Source organism: Lupinus angustifolius, chromosome LG04 (genome assembly GCF_001865875.1).
Source record: "Lupinus angustifolius cultivar Tanjil chromosome LG04, LupAngTanjil_v1.0, whole genome shotgun sequence".
NCBI lineage: Eukaryota > Viridiplantae > Streptophyta > Magnoliopsida > Fabales > Fabaceae > Lupinus > Lupinus angustifolius.
In genome coordinates, this window is record NC_032012.1 from 17611138 (window position 1) to 17627960 (window position 16823).

General features: G+C 32.8%; 2 protein-coding genes and 1 long non-coding RNA gene across 3 annotated transcripts; 1 reads left to right on the forward strand and 2 right to left on the reverse strand.

Moving 5' to 3' along the window:
• LOC109344665 (expansin-A12-like) lies at positions 415-1248 on the forward strand. Its single transcript, XM_019583420.1, has 2 exons — positions 415-563; positions 675-1248. Exons 1-2 carry the CDS (start codon positions 415-417, stop codon positions 985-987), a joined length of 462 nt encoding a protein of 153 aa, XP_019438965.1. The 3' UTR covers positions 988-1248.
• On the reverse strand, positions 3539-4546 carry LOC109344666 (uncharacterized mitochondrial protein AtMg00810-like). The gene has a single exon (XM_019583421.1). It carries the CDS (start codon positions 4544-4546, stop codon positions 3539-3541), a length of 1008 nt encoding a protein of 335 aa, XP_019438966.1.
• Positions 14250-16614, reverse strand: LOC109344860. Its single transcript, XR_002107351.1, has 3 exons — positions 16419-16614; positions 16115-16204; positions 14250-14998 (listed from the first exon to the last, which is right to left on the reverse strand). It is a non-coding gene; the product is annotated as an uncharacterized LOC109344860 (long non-coding RNA).

Here is a 16823-nt window from a genome sequence, read left to right on the forward strand (position 1 = left end):
GGATGAGGATGAGTATAGGATGCGAATGAGAACAAGGATGAGGACAGCAGGAGGATGAGGATGAGGATAGGAAGAGGAAGAAGATGAGGATGAGGATAGCATATGGAAGAGGATGAGGACGAGAATGAGATTGAGGATAGGATGAGGACGAGGATGAGAAAGAGGATGAGGATAAGGAAGAGGATAGGATGAGGATAGGATGAGGACGAGGATGAGAAAGAGGATGAGGATAAGGAAGAGGATAGGATGAGGATAGGATGAGGACGAGGATGAGAAAGAGGATGAGGATAAGGAAGAGGATAGGATGAGGATAGGATGAGGACGAGGATGAGAAAGAGGATGAGGATAAGGAAGAGGATAGGATGAGTATGAGGATAGGATAAGGAAGAGGATGAGGATAGGGTGAAGAGGAGGATGAGGACGAGGACCACTAACTTTTGCCCTCCAAACAACCATGGAGGGTGGTGTGACCCTCCTCACCATCACTTCGATATGTCTATGCCTGCTTTCTTTCGCATTGCACGACAAGGCAATGAAGGCATTGTTCCAGTCCTTTATAAAAGGTAAATAATAAAAAGAAAACTGTTTGAACTAAATATATACTTGGTAGCATGAAATTTTGATTGGTCCATGAACTCATAATTTTATGTGTTCATTTACATGATGAATTAAAGGGTGGGATGCAAAAGAAGAGGGGGAGTAAGGTTCACGTTGAAGGGGCAATCAAATTTCAACATGGTGATGATAACCAACGTTGGTGGGAGTGGAGAAGTGAAAGGCGTGTGGATCAGAGGATCAAGAAGTGGAGCATGGTTACCATTGCACAGAAACTGGGGTGCTAACTGGCAAAGCAATGCAGATCTCAGAAACCAAAGGCTTTCATTCAAGATCACATTGGTTGATGGAAAGACACTCATCTTTCTCAATGTGGTTCCTTCTTCTTGGAGATTTGGACAGACTTTTGCATCCAGGAATCAGTTCTTTTAGTTAACCTCTCATGATCTGTAAAATAATGACATCAAACATATATGTCACAACCATGCCAATTTTATAAGGCTGGAGTGGAGGATACATATATCTATATATATTATATATGATATTGTTTTAGTTTTTTTAATTGATATTGTTTCAGAGATCAATTCAATAATTCAGTAACTACTTTATTTATGTTCTGCATGTGCAGAATCAAATGTGTGTCTGTACTTTGTTAATTCTCCAAATGTTGGGAGAGTTATCTATGTTTATGCAGAATCAAATGTGGGTTTTTACTTTGCTTATGCTACCTCCCTTCTTTGTTTTAGCTGCACAGCAAGTCAAACTTAAGCTTAGTTCATTAAAAAATGTATTACTTTTAAACTCAATTTGTGTTCAATATAAGTTATTTTTTCAGCTCAAATTCTATACTCAATTTGAATTAGTGAATTGATTAATTTGACTCATCAATTCAAATTGATTTAGTTTTGGTAGGAGTTCGTGAACTATTTAATTTAAATAGTTAAATTATTTTGTCAATTTATCAATTAGGCTCATTTTATTTATTTAATATATATAAATTTAGAAATTATATATATATATATATATATATATATATATATATATATATGATAAAGTATATGTTCCACGGTTCCACCCCAATAAACTTAAAGAAAAATGTAAATTCATTTAAAGTGTTACTCTTAGTTAAAGACTTCAATTCATCAATGATTGAATTAAGAGTAAATTTTTTAGATATTTACATTTCAATATAAATCATCATGTTGTGTGCAAGAAATTCATCAATGAAAATGATCTTCCTATAGTAGTTAAACCAGAATAGTTAAGATAAAACGAATAACTTAATCAAGCAAATTATACGTATTCACTTTTAATGTATCATCAAAGTTGCAATTAATTCAGAGATGATTGATAGTTTTTCAAGCATGAACTACTAACGACATCAATACTAAAAGGTTGAAATTGAAATATCAAATAAATATTTTCTTACTCACATTAAAGTCTATGGGTATAATTTTTGCATAAAAATATGTTATAAATATTAAATGATTTATAAAAATACATAAAATATTAGGACTTTTGCTGTAAAAGTTTGACAAAGATAATTTGTGATCTTAAGTGCAAAATCATTATGAACTCAAATGAAGTAAATATTATAAACAATATCTATATTTATACATATAAAAACTTTATCTATATCTGTAATTTTTAGAAGGAATGTACAATTTGTATAGGTAAAAATATATATTAAAATAGGTAAGTAATGTTTTTTTTTTTTAAATTAGGTAAAAAAATTCAGGGGGGCAGTTGCCCCAACTGCCCTAAAGAAGCTCCGCCACTGCTTTCAGATGTTGAGTCAAATTTGTCATGGGTAGGATTGAAAAAGTAAAATTCTGCTGCCTAGGGCAAATCTTTGTTTACATATATGTTGATAACAACTTTTGTAAGTTCAACTATATACCACTAAAATATCTACAAAACTATTAAATATTTTAGTCTTCATATCCCTTAAAAAAAATATTGATGAAGAGGCATATTATTACGTTACTCCACGCCCACACCTTAGTGTGCATATATGGTATAACTTTTTTTTTGTTTTTTCTATCAGATTCTAACAATTTTCTTATTGAAATATTCTAACGTTTGTTAAATGTGCAACAAGCTTTATAACAAAAAAGAAAAAATGTGCAACCAATAAAGGGGTACAATATCTAATGTCGGTCAAAAAATTGTTTCAACAATACATGTGTTGAAATTTGTTTTTGTTAATAATTTAACATTATTTATTTATATGTAGTTGTTAATTTCACGAACAATTAGTTTAAGGTGTAAAGTATAGAGTTTTTTAAGATTTTTCATATTCTAATCCAGTGAAAATGATAGCCTCATATTATTTGTCTTAGTCTGCTGTCTAGACTATCTTTTTTCAGTACTATGTGATGGATCTTCTCTTTTTCTTCCAACAATCTTCTTTTTCTCCAATTTCATTTCATTTTTTTTCATTTTATTATGTCTCTTATTATCCATTGGTTTACTACTTTTACTCAAACATTTTCATCTATGTATTCTTCTCCATATATTCACATTCTCTCAACTCAAACTACACATTATTTCTCCTTTTTTTTCCAATTTTTTCAACAGATCTATCATCTTCAACTCTCAAACCAACACGCAGGTATGGTTTTATACTCTTTTAATTTTTTCTTTGTTGATAGATAAAATTTGTTCACTTGATTATAAACAGTGAGTTACAGGAGTATATATACAACCAAAAAACATAACTGAAAAGAAACTAAACTCCTATTTATATGGCACTATTTATAACATGGTACACAAAGTTAGGAAACCATAAACCAGGTTGAACTGTGCAACAGAGGTTGCATTATCTGGTTGTTAGCCCCCCGCAAGTTGATGGTCGGAATGAACTTGAAGCTTGGAACGAAGCAAAAATAGGCGATCCTTGGTCAATGGTTTCGTGAAGATGTCAGTCATTTGATCCATAGAAGAGACATGGCAAATATTAAGCAACTTGGCTTCAACAAGTTCACGAATGAAATGATGCAATATGTTTAGACCTGGTGCAGATAATAGGATTCTTGGTCATAAAAATAGCACCCACATTATCACATAATAATAACAGAGGGTCAAGTAGAGGATCATGAAGATCTTTAAGCAGTTGTTGAATCCATAACAACTCAGCAACAGTATACGCTAATGAACGATATTCAACCTCGGTACTAGAACGAGCCACAACTTGTTGTTTTCGAGAAGTCCAGCTGATAAGATTTGATCCATGAAATATAGCGTATCTATACTGAGACCTGCTATCCTCAGGGTCCGAAAGCCACCCAACATCTGAGTAAGCAAGAAGAGAAGGAGCTCGTGTAGGCTTGAAGTGAAGACAATGAGATGTAGTGCCCTTTAAGTACTTGAGGATCCGTTTAGTTGCCCGCCAATGGAGAACTGTGGGCGAATGCATGAATTGAAAAACTCGATTGACGACATATGCAATATCGGGACGAGTAATGGTAACATATTGAAGAGAACCCACAATTTTCCTAAAAATCTTTGGATCTTCAAAAGGAGCACCATGACTGGTAAGGCGAGAACCCGTATCAGCTGGGGTTGAAATAGAGGATGCTGATGTCATGTTGTTGCGGCAGAGAATATCATGAATGTAATTTTCTTGAGAAAGAGTCAATCCAGTGGTAGTCATTGTAATTTGCAAGCCAAGAAAATAGTGTAGAGAACCAAGATCCTTAAGTGCAAAAACTGTATGTAACTGTGTAATGAAGCGTTGAATAAGAGCTGCATTTGTGCATGTGATGATCAAATCATCCACGTACACAAGGACGTAGATGATGGAACTCGAAGAGTAGTGCAAAAATAATGAAGTATCTAATTGGCAAGCTTTGAAACCATGTGTGACAAGATAGTTCTTCAGTTTATTGAACCAAGCACGAGGTGCTTGTTTGAGGCCAAAAATGGCTTTGTTTAGGTGACACACATGAGAAGGACATGAGGGATCTTCAAATCCACGAGGCTGCTGCATGTATACGGTTTCTGTTAAATCTTCGTTGAGAAGGCATTGTTGATGTCAAGTTGCCGAATACACCAACCATTGGATAGAGCTATAGAAAACACCAACCGAATGGTGGTTGGTTTAATTACTGGACTGAAAGTATCAAAATAATTGATTCTAGACTGTTGATGAAAGCCTTGAGCTACCAAGCGAGCCTTGTGGCGATCAATGGAACCATCTGAGCGCCGTTTGATCTTGTAGATCCATTTACAACCTACAAGATTAACATAAGGTGGGCATGGTACTATAGTCCATGTGTTATTGCACATGAGTGCATCATATTCATGTTGCATGGCTTGTTGTCAGCATTGTTGTTTCACCGCCTGAAGATAGTTGCGTGGCTCAATAGGTGATATGGTGGCTGAAAAAGTCTTTGGTTTAAGAGAGTTGGTACGTCCCCTAGTAATCATGGGATGAGTTATTTTATCTGCTGGCCGAAAATGAGATGTGGAAGGTGCAGTATGTTTAGCACGTGAGCTGATAGTGGGTTGTTGGTATGTGGGAGTAGTGGGAGGTGAGGGAGGAGGTGTGGGTGATGGGAAGTTTAATGGTAAGGATGCAGCATGATGAAGAAGATCGTGGTTAGTGGAAGGTGGCGTGGTAGAGGAAGTAATAACCGTTGATTCTAAGAGGGAGGCATATGGGGAAAAGTCTTCATTAAAAACAACATGCCTTGAAATATATATCTTGGAAGTAGGTGTATGAAAATAGAAGTATCCCTTATGTGCAACACTGTATCCAAGAAACACACATGGAAGAGACCGAAAATCTATTTTATGTTTATTGTATGGTCTTAGAAAGGGGTAGCACAAACAACCAAAAGTCTTGAGAAAGCCATAGTCTGGAGATTTATGATAAAGAAGTTGATATGGCGATTGAAAATGTAGTAGTGGAGTGATGGTGCGGTTATGTAGGTAGGTGGCAGTTTTGAAGGCATGTTCCTAGAAAATTAGTGGAAGGGCTGATTGTACAAGGAGTGTAAGACTTTTTTCAACAATTATACGATTTTGATGCTCAACGACACCATTTTTTTCTTGTGTGTATGGACAAGAAATGCGATGTTGTATGCCATGGTGTTGGAGGAAAGTTGAAACATTTCGAAATTCACCACCCCAATCCGTTTGGAGAGATTTAATACTACAATTGAATTGAGTTTTTATCATCTTTCTAAATTGCATAATGTAGGATAAACTTGAGATTTATGAGAAAGAAAGTAAACCCACACAAACTTAGTGCAATCATCAATAAACAACACAAAATAACGGTTTCCATTGATTGAAAAATGAGGGGTTGGTCCCCAAAAATCAGAGTACACAAGTGCAAATGGTGACTTAGAGGCAACATGAGAAGTAGGTAGTGGAAAATGGTGACTCTTCCCTAGTTGACACGAGTCACAAACATTTGGAAATTTATTTATTGAAACTGGAAGTTGAAATTTGGAGAGGAGACGCCGTAAGAGAGACTCATGTGGATGAGCAAGATGCTGGTGCCAACCATGGAGAGTTGTAAGAATACCAGTAAGTGCCATAGGTGATGTTGAAGATTTTTGGAAGGATGGCAATCGATACAAACCTTTGCTAATGTCTCCGCGGAGTAGTGTTTGTCCCTGAAAATTCTTAACACAACAATGAGTAGGCCAAAACTCCATGAATACATCATTATCACGGGTTACGCGGGAAACACTTAGGAGATTTTTGGTGAGGTTAGGAACAATTAATACACTTGGCAAGGTAATATTATGGAATGAAGTTGAACCCACATGAGAAATAGATAAGTGGTTACCATTGCCTACTTGAAGCTTGTCATCACCAACATAGTCATCAACAATGTTAACCTTACTGATATCAGGAGTGACGTGATCAGTTGCACCCGTGTCAAAATACCACGACGGGTCCATAACAGTGGAAGAAGTGCCAATGTGAGTAAGATGAGCTTGACGAGAGGAAGGCCTGTGATTTTGGTGACAAGAGAGCTAGTCTGTTTGATTTGTGCGCTTCCAACAATCAATGGCCTCATGTCCTGGTTTGGTGCATATTTGGCAGATAGAGCGACGACGACAGTTGTGCATGTTCTGGTTTGAAAAAGAAGCAATATGTTAGTTTGATAGTTGGTAGAAGTGGACCTGGTGGAAGAATGGTTTGTTGTGTAAACAATGGGTGTAGGGAGGAGTGGAGCTGGGTTCATGGGTTGTGCGACAACCATAGCTTGACGAGCATGTTCTTGCTCTAGACGTGCCTCTTCTTGAAGAAGAAGGCCAACAAGATCATCAATAGTAACATCATCAGATTTCATCATAAAAGCGGTTGAAAAAGGTCCATAAGAAGAATCAAGACCACTTAAAATGTATCCAACAAGATCTTCATCAGAAATTGGATGGAGATTTTTAGCAAGAGAATCAGAGATCGAGTTCCTAGAAAATTAGTGGAAGGGCTGATTGTACAAGGAGTGTAAGACTTTTTTCAACAATTATACGATTTTGATGCTCAACGACACCATTTTTTTCTTGTGTGTATGGACAAGAAATGCGATGTTGTATGCCATGGTGTTGGAGGAAAGTTGAAACATTTCGAAATTCACCACCCCAATCCGTTTGGAGAGATTTAATACTACAATTGAATTGAGTTTTTATCATCTTTCTAAATTGCATAATGTAGGATAAACTTGAGATTTATGAGAAAGAAAGTAAACCCACACAAACTTAGTGCAATCATCAATAAACAACACAAAATAACGGTTTCCATTGATTGAAAAATGAGGGGTTGGTCCCCAAAAATCAGAGTACACAAGTGCAAATGGTGACTTAGAGGCAACATGAGAAGTAGGTAGTGGAAAATGGTGACTCTTCCCTAGTTGACACGAGTCACAAACATTTGGAAATTTATTTGTTGAAACTGGAAGTTGAAACTTGGAAAGGAGACACCGTAAGAGAGACTCATGTGGATGAGCAAGACGATGGTGCCAACCATGGAGAGTTGTACGAATACTAGTAAGTGCCATAGGTGATGTTGAAGATATTTGGAAGGAAGGCAGCCGATATAAACCATTGCTAATGTCTCCGCGAAGTAGTGTTTGTCCCTGAAAATTCTTAACACAACAATGAGTAGGCCAAAACTCCATGAATACATCATTATCACGGGTTACGCGGGAAACACTTAGGAGATTTTTGGTGAGGTTAGGAACAATTAATACACTTGGCAAGGTAATATTATGGAATGAAGTTGAACCCACATGAGAAATAGATAAGTGGTTACCATTGCCTACTTGAAGCTTGTCATCACCAACATAGTCATCAACAATGTTAACCTTACTGATATCAGGAGTGACGTGATCAGTTGCACCCGTGTCAAAATACCACGACGGGTCCATAACAGTGGAAGAAGTGCCAATGTGAGTAAGATGAGCTTGACGAGAGGAAGGCCTGTGATTTTGGTGACAAGAGAGCTAGTCTGTTTGATTTGTGCGCTTCCAACAATCAATGGCCTCATGTCCTGGTTTGGTGCATATTTGGCAGATAGAGCGACGACGACAGTTGTGCATGTTCTGGTTTGAAAAAGAAGCAATATGTTAGTTTGATAGTTGGTAGAAGTGGACCTGGTGGAAGAATGGTTTGTTGTGTAAACAATGGGTGTAGGGAGGAGTGGAGCTGGGTTCATGGGTTGTGCGACAACCATAGCTTGACGAGCATGTTCTTGCTCTAGACGTGCCTCTTCTTGAAGAAGAAGGCCAACAAGATCATCAATAGTAACATCATCAGATTTCATCATAAAAGCGGTTGAAAAAGGTCCATAAGAAGAATCAAGACCACTTAAAATGTATCCAACAAGATCTTCATCAGAAATTGGATGGAGATTTTTAGCAAGAGAATCAGAGATCGATCGTTTTCTTTCAATGTATTCAAGCATAGATAGAGATCCTTTTGTAAGAGTTTGGAGTTGAGCCTTCATAACCATGCGTCGGGCTCTGGTATGTGCTTGGAAGGTCTTGGCAATGGCTGTCCATGCCATGTGAGAGGAGGTGGCACGAACAACTAAGGAAAGAACCTTTTCAGATAATGTGGATTTTAACCACAACAGTACGAAACAATCATGTTTCCTCCATAAAGAAAAATCGAGATTGACCTTTGTAGTGGAAAGACCTCCAGAGGTGGTCACTTCAGTAGTTTCCATTGGTGGTGCAGGATGTAGAATGAATGACTCAAGGTCAAAAGTCTCCAAGGCTGAAATAATTGTAGATCTCCATAGGGAATAGTTATCTCTATCGAGTTTGATGTTAATGGATGGTATTTGAAGATTGAGGTTGGAGCTGGTAGTACTTGCTAGAGTCAGCAGGGAAGGATTTAAAGTGGCCATGAAGAACAGGAAGGGTAGACAAAAATTTTTTTGGCTCTAGATACCATATACGAAGTAATGTTCACTTGATTATGAATAATGAGTTACAGGAGGATATATACAACCAAAATACATAACTGAAAAGAAACTAAACTCCTATTTATATGACACTATTTGTAACATGGTACACAAAGTTAGGAAACCATAAACCACATTGAACTGTGCAACAGAGGTTGCATTATCTGGTTGTTATCATATAAATTTTTGCATGAACATTATTTTACTCTTCTTTATCCTATAAGTAAAAAAAAATTCAACTTCTTCAACCTTCCACTCACTTACCTCAACAAGGTATCACAAGATAATTGCATTTTTGCCTTCTATAATAAAAACTTCATTTTTCTCATATGGACTAGTCATGTTCTTTGTTTTAGTATTTATAGCAGAGAAACCTCACATCTGGAATATAATGATTAGAGATTACATTCACCATCTGAGCATATAAGAAAATAACTGCATTTTTGTATTTTATAACACTAACTTCATTTTTTCTCATATGATGTATGTTAATTTTTTTCTATGTGGTTATTTTTCCAAAACAGGAAATATGGACTGACCATGTTCTTTGTTTAAGCATTTGCAGAAGATCAATAAGAAATATTGTACAGCTGGATGTGCAATCTATTTAAAATTTATTAAAATTTTCTCTCCAAATTTTATAATTATTTCTAAGAAGCCCTCATAGAATTTGGATCAATATATTATATTTCGTATGAATATAAAAAATTATCAAAAAAATTATGAAATATATATATAATGAATCTTTGTAACAATTATGAAATATATATTGTAATTAAGAAATTTATTTTACTGTTGTGATATTAATATAGTAACAATAGGAAATATAACATAAACAAAATAATAAAGATAGTAGAGTAAGGAGATTAAAAATAAAAGCAGTTTTTTTTAATATATATTAGTTACTATTTATCATGTTATGAGAGGAACTTAATTTATCAGAACAATTATGAAATATATAAGGAATATTTGTAACAATTATGAAATATACAACATAATTAATGAATATATATGAAATTTATAATTATATTATACAGTTGCAATTTTAAAATAGTAACAATAAGAAACATAATATAAATAAAACATTAAAGATATTAGAGTAAGAAGATTAAAAATCATAATAGTAAATTATCAGAATAATTATGGATTATATATGGAATCTTCATAACAATTATGAAATATATAACTTAATTAATGAATATATAAAGAATATATAATTATATTTTACTCTTGCAATTTTAAAATAGTAACATTAGAAAATATAAGATAAGAAAAATATTAAAGATAGTAAATTAAGAAGATTAAAAATCATAACAATTTTTTAACATAGGTTAGTTATTATTTATCATTTTGTGGGAGGAACATAACCTCTATACAATATTACTAGATTTTAAAAGGGAGATAATTCGAAAAAGATTAATAAATAATGAAATATTACTAGATCTTAAAACATTCGCAAATAATATCATTTAATAAATTTTAAAACTTAATAGTAGAAATACAATCTTATTATTAGTAGAAAGAATGATCTATAATATTACAATTAATAAGGAAATATGTTAATATTCTGTATGACTTAAAAAATAATAGACAATGAATTTATTTCATAAAAATATAAATTATTAGTACTAATTGGAAGAAATGTAGATAGTTCCTAAATGCTTATGTTCCTAGAGTTAAGGAAGTGAGGACATTAATTACGATAATTTAGTTTATACTTTAAAGTTATGTAGTAAAGTTGATATGAAACTTTGAAAAAATATTTTAAATACATTAAATGAAATATGTTGTAATTACACATTTAAATAGATCTTATAACGTTTTTAATTAATATCATTCAATCATTTTTAAAACTTAAATAGTATAAATCTAATCTTATTATTAATAGATAGAATGAGCTATGATATTATAATAAATACGGAATTTTGTTGATATTCTGTATGGTTTAAAAATGATAGACATTGAATTTATTTCATAAAAATAACAATTTTTAATACCAATTAGATACATAGTTCCCAAATTCTTATGATCATATAATTAAGGAATTTGAGTCATTAATAACGATGATTTTGTTTCTACTTTAAAATTATGTTTTAAAGTTTCTATGAATCTTTGAAAAAACATTTTAAAATAATAAATTAAATATGTAGTAATTATGCATTTAAATAGATCTTAAATCATTCTCAATTAATATCATTTAATATTTTTTTAAAACTTAAAAAGTTGGAATCTAATCTTATTATTAACAGAAACAATGATCTATCCTATTAAAATTAATAAAGAAATCTGTTGTTATTATGTCTCGCTTAAAAATGATAGACATTGAATTTATTTTATAAAAATAACAATTTTTAATACTAATTATTAAACAAATATTAAAATATTTTAATTTAATATCATTTAATTATTTTTTTTTAAATTTAATATCAGGAATGCAGTCTTACAATTAATAAGAAAATTTGTTGATATTTAATTTATTTCATAAAAAAATTATCATTTTTAATACTAATTAGAAGAAAAATTGAGGAATTGGGGACATTAATTGTGATGATTTAGTTTCGACTTTGAAGTAATTACATAGTTAAATAGATCTTAATACGTTATCAATTAATAACATTTAATCATATTTTGTGTCATGTATCATTCCATGTAGATCGCTATAATATTTTGGTATAAAAATTGTATGGATGAAGACATATAATTTATTAACATATAATCATGATAATATAATTTTAAAAGATTACAATAAACTATTGGTAATTGTACATACTTGCTGGCTGTGAAGCACAAATTCGTCAAACACCCTCACATGTTGGTGTCCAACACGTATCCGACACGGACACGCTCGGATTCGCGAAAGATACGCATCCATAGAGTATCCAAAAATTAAAAAAATAAAATAAAATAAATATATATTAAGACACGTATCCGGTTCGTTTTCAATAAAATATAGGATATATGAATTCGTTTTCAGTAAAGTATAGGATATATAGATTCGTTTCCAATAAAACATGATAAGATAGATTCGTTTATAATAAAACAGGATAAGATAGATTCTTTTCCAATAAAACATGATAACATAGATTCGTTTTCATTAAAATAGAATAAGATAGATTTGTTATGGATGACAAAGATTTTAAATTTCTATTAAATTTTTTACTTTGGATATTTTGATTTACACTTATAATTTTATCATATTTTATGTGTTTTTATTATTTTATACGTTTATCCCTAAACGTATCGTATCCTGTATTTTGGAAAAAATACGTGTCGACATATCGGATACATATCGTATCCAACACACGTATCAGTATCCGTGCCTCATAGCTTGCTGGCACAAAAAATATAATAACATTATATGTATTAGTTACAATTATAATTTTTCTTTACAATTCTCATAACTACGTCATTCCCTACCCAATGACATATACATTTGTTAATTTTGATAACCCAATAGGCATCATAGTACAAAATACTTATCCAAATCTACAAGATCACTAAAAAACGAAGAGTTTTTTTTATAAACAATGATAATACTTGCATCAACTATTGAAATTGTTAATCAAATAAATGAATATGTTTTGAGTTTAATTCCAAGTAAAAATATTTAAAATTCAATTCAATCGGTTATTAAGTTGATGCAAATATTTATAAAATTAATAATATTAGGTTATGAAAATGAATACAATAGTTCTGATTCTATTGATATGTGTAATGCTAATGAGAGCCAAACATTCAACATATTAACTCATCAATTTTTAATCTTATTTACAATTTTTGGTTTTTCACATCATAAATCAAGTTCTTCCATACTATAATATGGTATATGTTTAAACTTTGTTAGGTTGAACAATGACAGACATTGAAATTTGAAGGATATATCAATTTCAAAATAAGAAAATTTGAAAATCTGAAGTTCTTACCTTTGGTTTACTTCTTGCCTTTTAAAAGTTTTTTAGTCTTAAGAGCTTCTATAATTTTTTCAATGTTTTTCACTGTTTTGCTTCTCATCTTCTATGTTGGCTTTTTATCATCTAATATTACCATTAATTTCTTATGCTTTCTAAATGTTTAGGCCCCCTTAGTTAAGTTTTTTTAATCATTACTTTTTTCTCTATAGTTGATGTCATAACATCATGCTTTACACTATGCTAGAGTTGTAGTTGAACAACGCGTATTTTAGATGTATAATAATGCTTTCATGCGCTTTCTGTTTGACCATAATAATATATTGTCATTATTAACAATGCTTATAATACATTGTTGTATTGAATATATACCACAAAACATCACACAAAAAAACACTATCATATATTGCATACATACAACAATGCATCGTACACAAAGTGTTGTCATATATTTCATACATAAACAACGCATTTTATAGGCATGATTAACAACGCTTATTCTTGCGATGTTGTATTGCATATATATAACAATGCATTCTTAGAAAATCGCTTTTGTATTATTCAAAATTATTCCCAAACAATACCTTAATACAACAGCACAACACACACCACTGCTGTATTAAGCACATACAATAACACAATCTATAAAAGCGTTGTTGTATTAATCCTTTACAACAGTGCATGCCGATGTGATTCCCCTAGAATTCGCTATTGATTTGTACACATTAATACCTGCATATACATTTATTAGCAGCTCATACATTCTCAACAACACAAACATTTATACATTCTTAACAACACAAACATTTATACATTCTCAATAGTACAAACACATTAATACATGTCAGAAGTTTGTTTTATTAACATCAATATAATACAAACTACAAATAATGAATATCATGTCAATTATGTTTTGACAAAGTACATAATTACAAACAAAAAATATGGAAATTACAAACAAACAAAAAATATGGAAATTACAAACAAACAAAATTATGCAAATTACAAACAATCAAAAATTAAGCTATACTTATACAAAGACTACTTGCATCTACTTTTTCCCTTTATGTGATTGTTTTTGGCTTGTAAGATCATCCTTGTTTGGAGGAACATACTGATTCACCCAAAGCCCTTCATTGTGATCATCTCTTGTATATAAATTATCATCCGTAGTTGGTCATGCGACTGATATGTGTGAACACCCAAATTTATCCTACATTTACTTTTTATTTTTAGCATAAAAAAATATAACACCATTTCTATATCCACTAGAGTATTGGGATAATCAAGTTGCAGATTAATATTATTGATATGAGTCATAGGCGGGTAATGCTAAAAAAAATCAATTATGTCTTCTAAAGTAATTTACATACAACGAGTACCCTCACAGTGGTTATCCACTCTAGGATGATTAGTACATTCATAAGTCTCACAACACAAGGAACCTAAGCCACTTCGATATAGTGCATTGACGCATATTGCTATGGCTATTAAACAATTCCAGCACCTGATTCTCGCAGCTAAAAAAGGGGATGGCAATAATATTGTTTATATCAAAAGAGGATGCCACATTAAAATGCTAAAACATGGACAAGAGTTCCCATCCCGTACTGGGTTACATTTTCTAAATATTTCTCTATGAGCAAGAATAAATAATAATAAGAAACTTAAAAAGGTTCAACGCATGAATATTACATCATTTTGTTCTTTTCCTACCATAAGGCTACAAATGCAAACTTAAGGTTGAAGGAGACCGCATCCAGATCTAACGAAGGGGAGTCACTTCAGCCTCGCAACCCTAAGCGAATCACGAACAATTGATCAATACTGGACGTACAAGTTATCTTCTATGGCCAACTTCCAACTGCAAAAAAAGGGGAAAAAAGAAAAGCATATGCACAAAACAATAGAACAACACTAACATGCTCAAAGCAATTAAATTATGTTGAGGATGAAACAAATACACAATCTGATCCAGCTATCCAATAATTCCCAAATACGGTTAAGGGTCGTAAGTGCATACCTACAGCAAGCACTTATAACTTTGTCATCTTTATGCTGATACAGGAATGATGAGGATCACCTGAATAAACTCACTGCTCCAGAATCTGCATACGTTATGGGACCTTATTCATTAATAAAATGACTAGTAAAACGTACAAAGAATAAGAAATGCTAAATCAATGAAGGAAGAGAACAATCAGGAAGAAATTCAAAGAGGCACAATTAAAGCGTCATTGGCAACAGAAACACATGGTAAATAGCAGAGATGTCAAAGAATGGAATATTCAGTTACAAACAGCCATAAATAAGGCAATTATTGAGCAATTGAAACAGTGGTAAGCTGCCAGAAACCAACTCAGCAGACCTAGGAATCTGTCATCAGTTACGTGTGCATTTAATCCGCATGAATGAGTCAGTTTCTAAACACAAAAGTCAGTATTAGTCCTGACCCTCAATATGCAACCCAGGAGACCCAAAAGGTTGGCTATAAAAGGCATACTATGTCACAAACAAAACAGACAGAGATCAAAGAAAAAGCTCATACATATACATACTGCGAAAATAGAATGCTCATACACTGATATCATACAAACATAAGCAATCAGAAGGATACTTTTAAGCCACCTATCAGAATATATTCTGGCATACATCTACAACACAAGCTGTTACAGATCCCAAGTTCAACATCATAGTTCGTGCATAGTACTTACAAACCACACGGAGATAACAAAGAGAGCATATTGATAGCACAACACACACAACAAATCAGTGAGCATACAGGAAAGAATTCGGTCGGTTCACAGCGGGGCAAGAGAAGAAAAACATAGACTACACAACAAAAAAACAACAACCAGAGGACAGGCCATCATATACAGTCATAAAAGAGGAGAACTCAGGAACATAGAGAATTCAGGAAGAAGCTACAACATAGGAAGAAGAGCATACACTCAGGTAAGCATTTCACTCTACTTGTCTAAGCAATTATAAACAAATACATTCCCACCCCGTTTGTATATTTATCAAAACATATACATACATATTGTGAAATTAGAATAAGCATACGCACGTCACAACATAAGAAATAAAAAATGCATAACATTTAAAGAACGCATCGTATGTGCTAATGCATATCACCACAATCCGAAAGACATACACATCCATATCACACATATATAGAGACAGAGCCTCTGTAAACGGAGAACCAACACTCAGAAAGTTACCCAATCTTGGTGAGGCTGATCGTGAGTACCTACACCTTAATGTCATCATCACCGAGTGAAAACCGCACATTCCTTGGCCTTAATAAACCTCTGCGAGGATAAGAAGTTGTGAAAATTAAGCAAATATGTGAGATTCGGTTCGTAAAAAATAAAACAAATGGAGAATAAAAATAAGGATTAAGGATCTTAACCCCATTCATTATGAAGAAACCATAAACAAAGGATGAACAATGAATCAAAGTAAAAGAAGGTTAGTGAAAAACAAAACAAAGAGATTGAGGAGGATGATTCTTCATTTCGTTACCCGATTCAAAGCCGTCACGGACGAAAATCGAACCACCGCGTCACCACCATCGCAAGCCATAGATGAAGACGGAAGCTTTGGCTGTGCCGCCAACTCCATGGAGGCCGTTGCTGGAGAAGAAAGAGTTAGGGATTTAGAAACCCCATTTGGTGATTGTGGGTTCTGGGAAACCCGTATACCCCTCCCCTTTGCCTTTTTTTTGTTTATTTTCTAAATCAATTTTTTAGTTTTGTTTTTCTATTTATTTATTTGCTTTATACAAAAAGTTTTTTATTCCTTTATACTTATTTCTTAAATCAATATCTTGGTAATTAGATAGTAACTAAGGTGTTTCTAATGATACACCTCATGAATCATAATTGTCATTTGCTTTTTTTTTAAGAATAATTAATTAATAAAGTATTT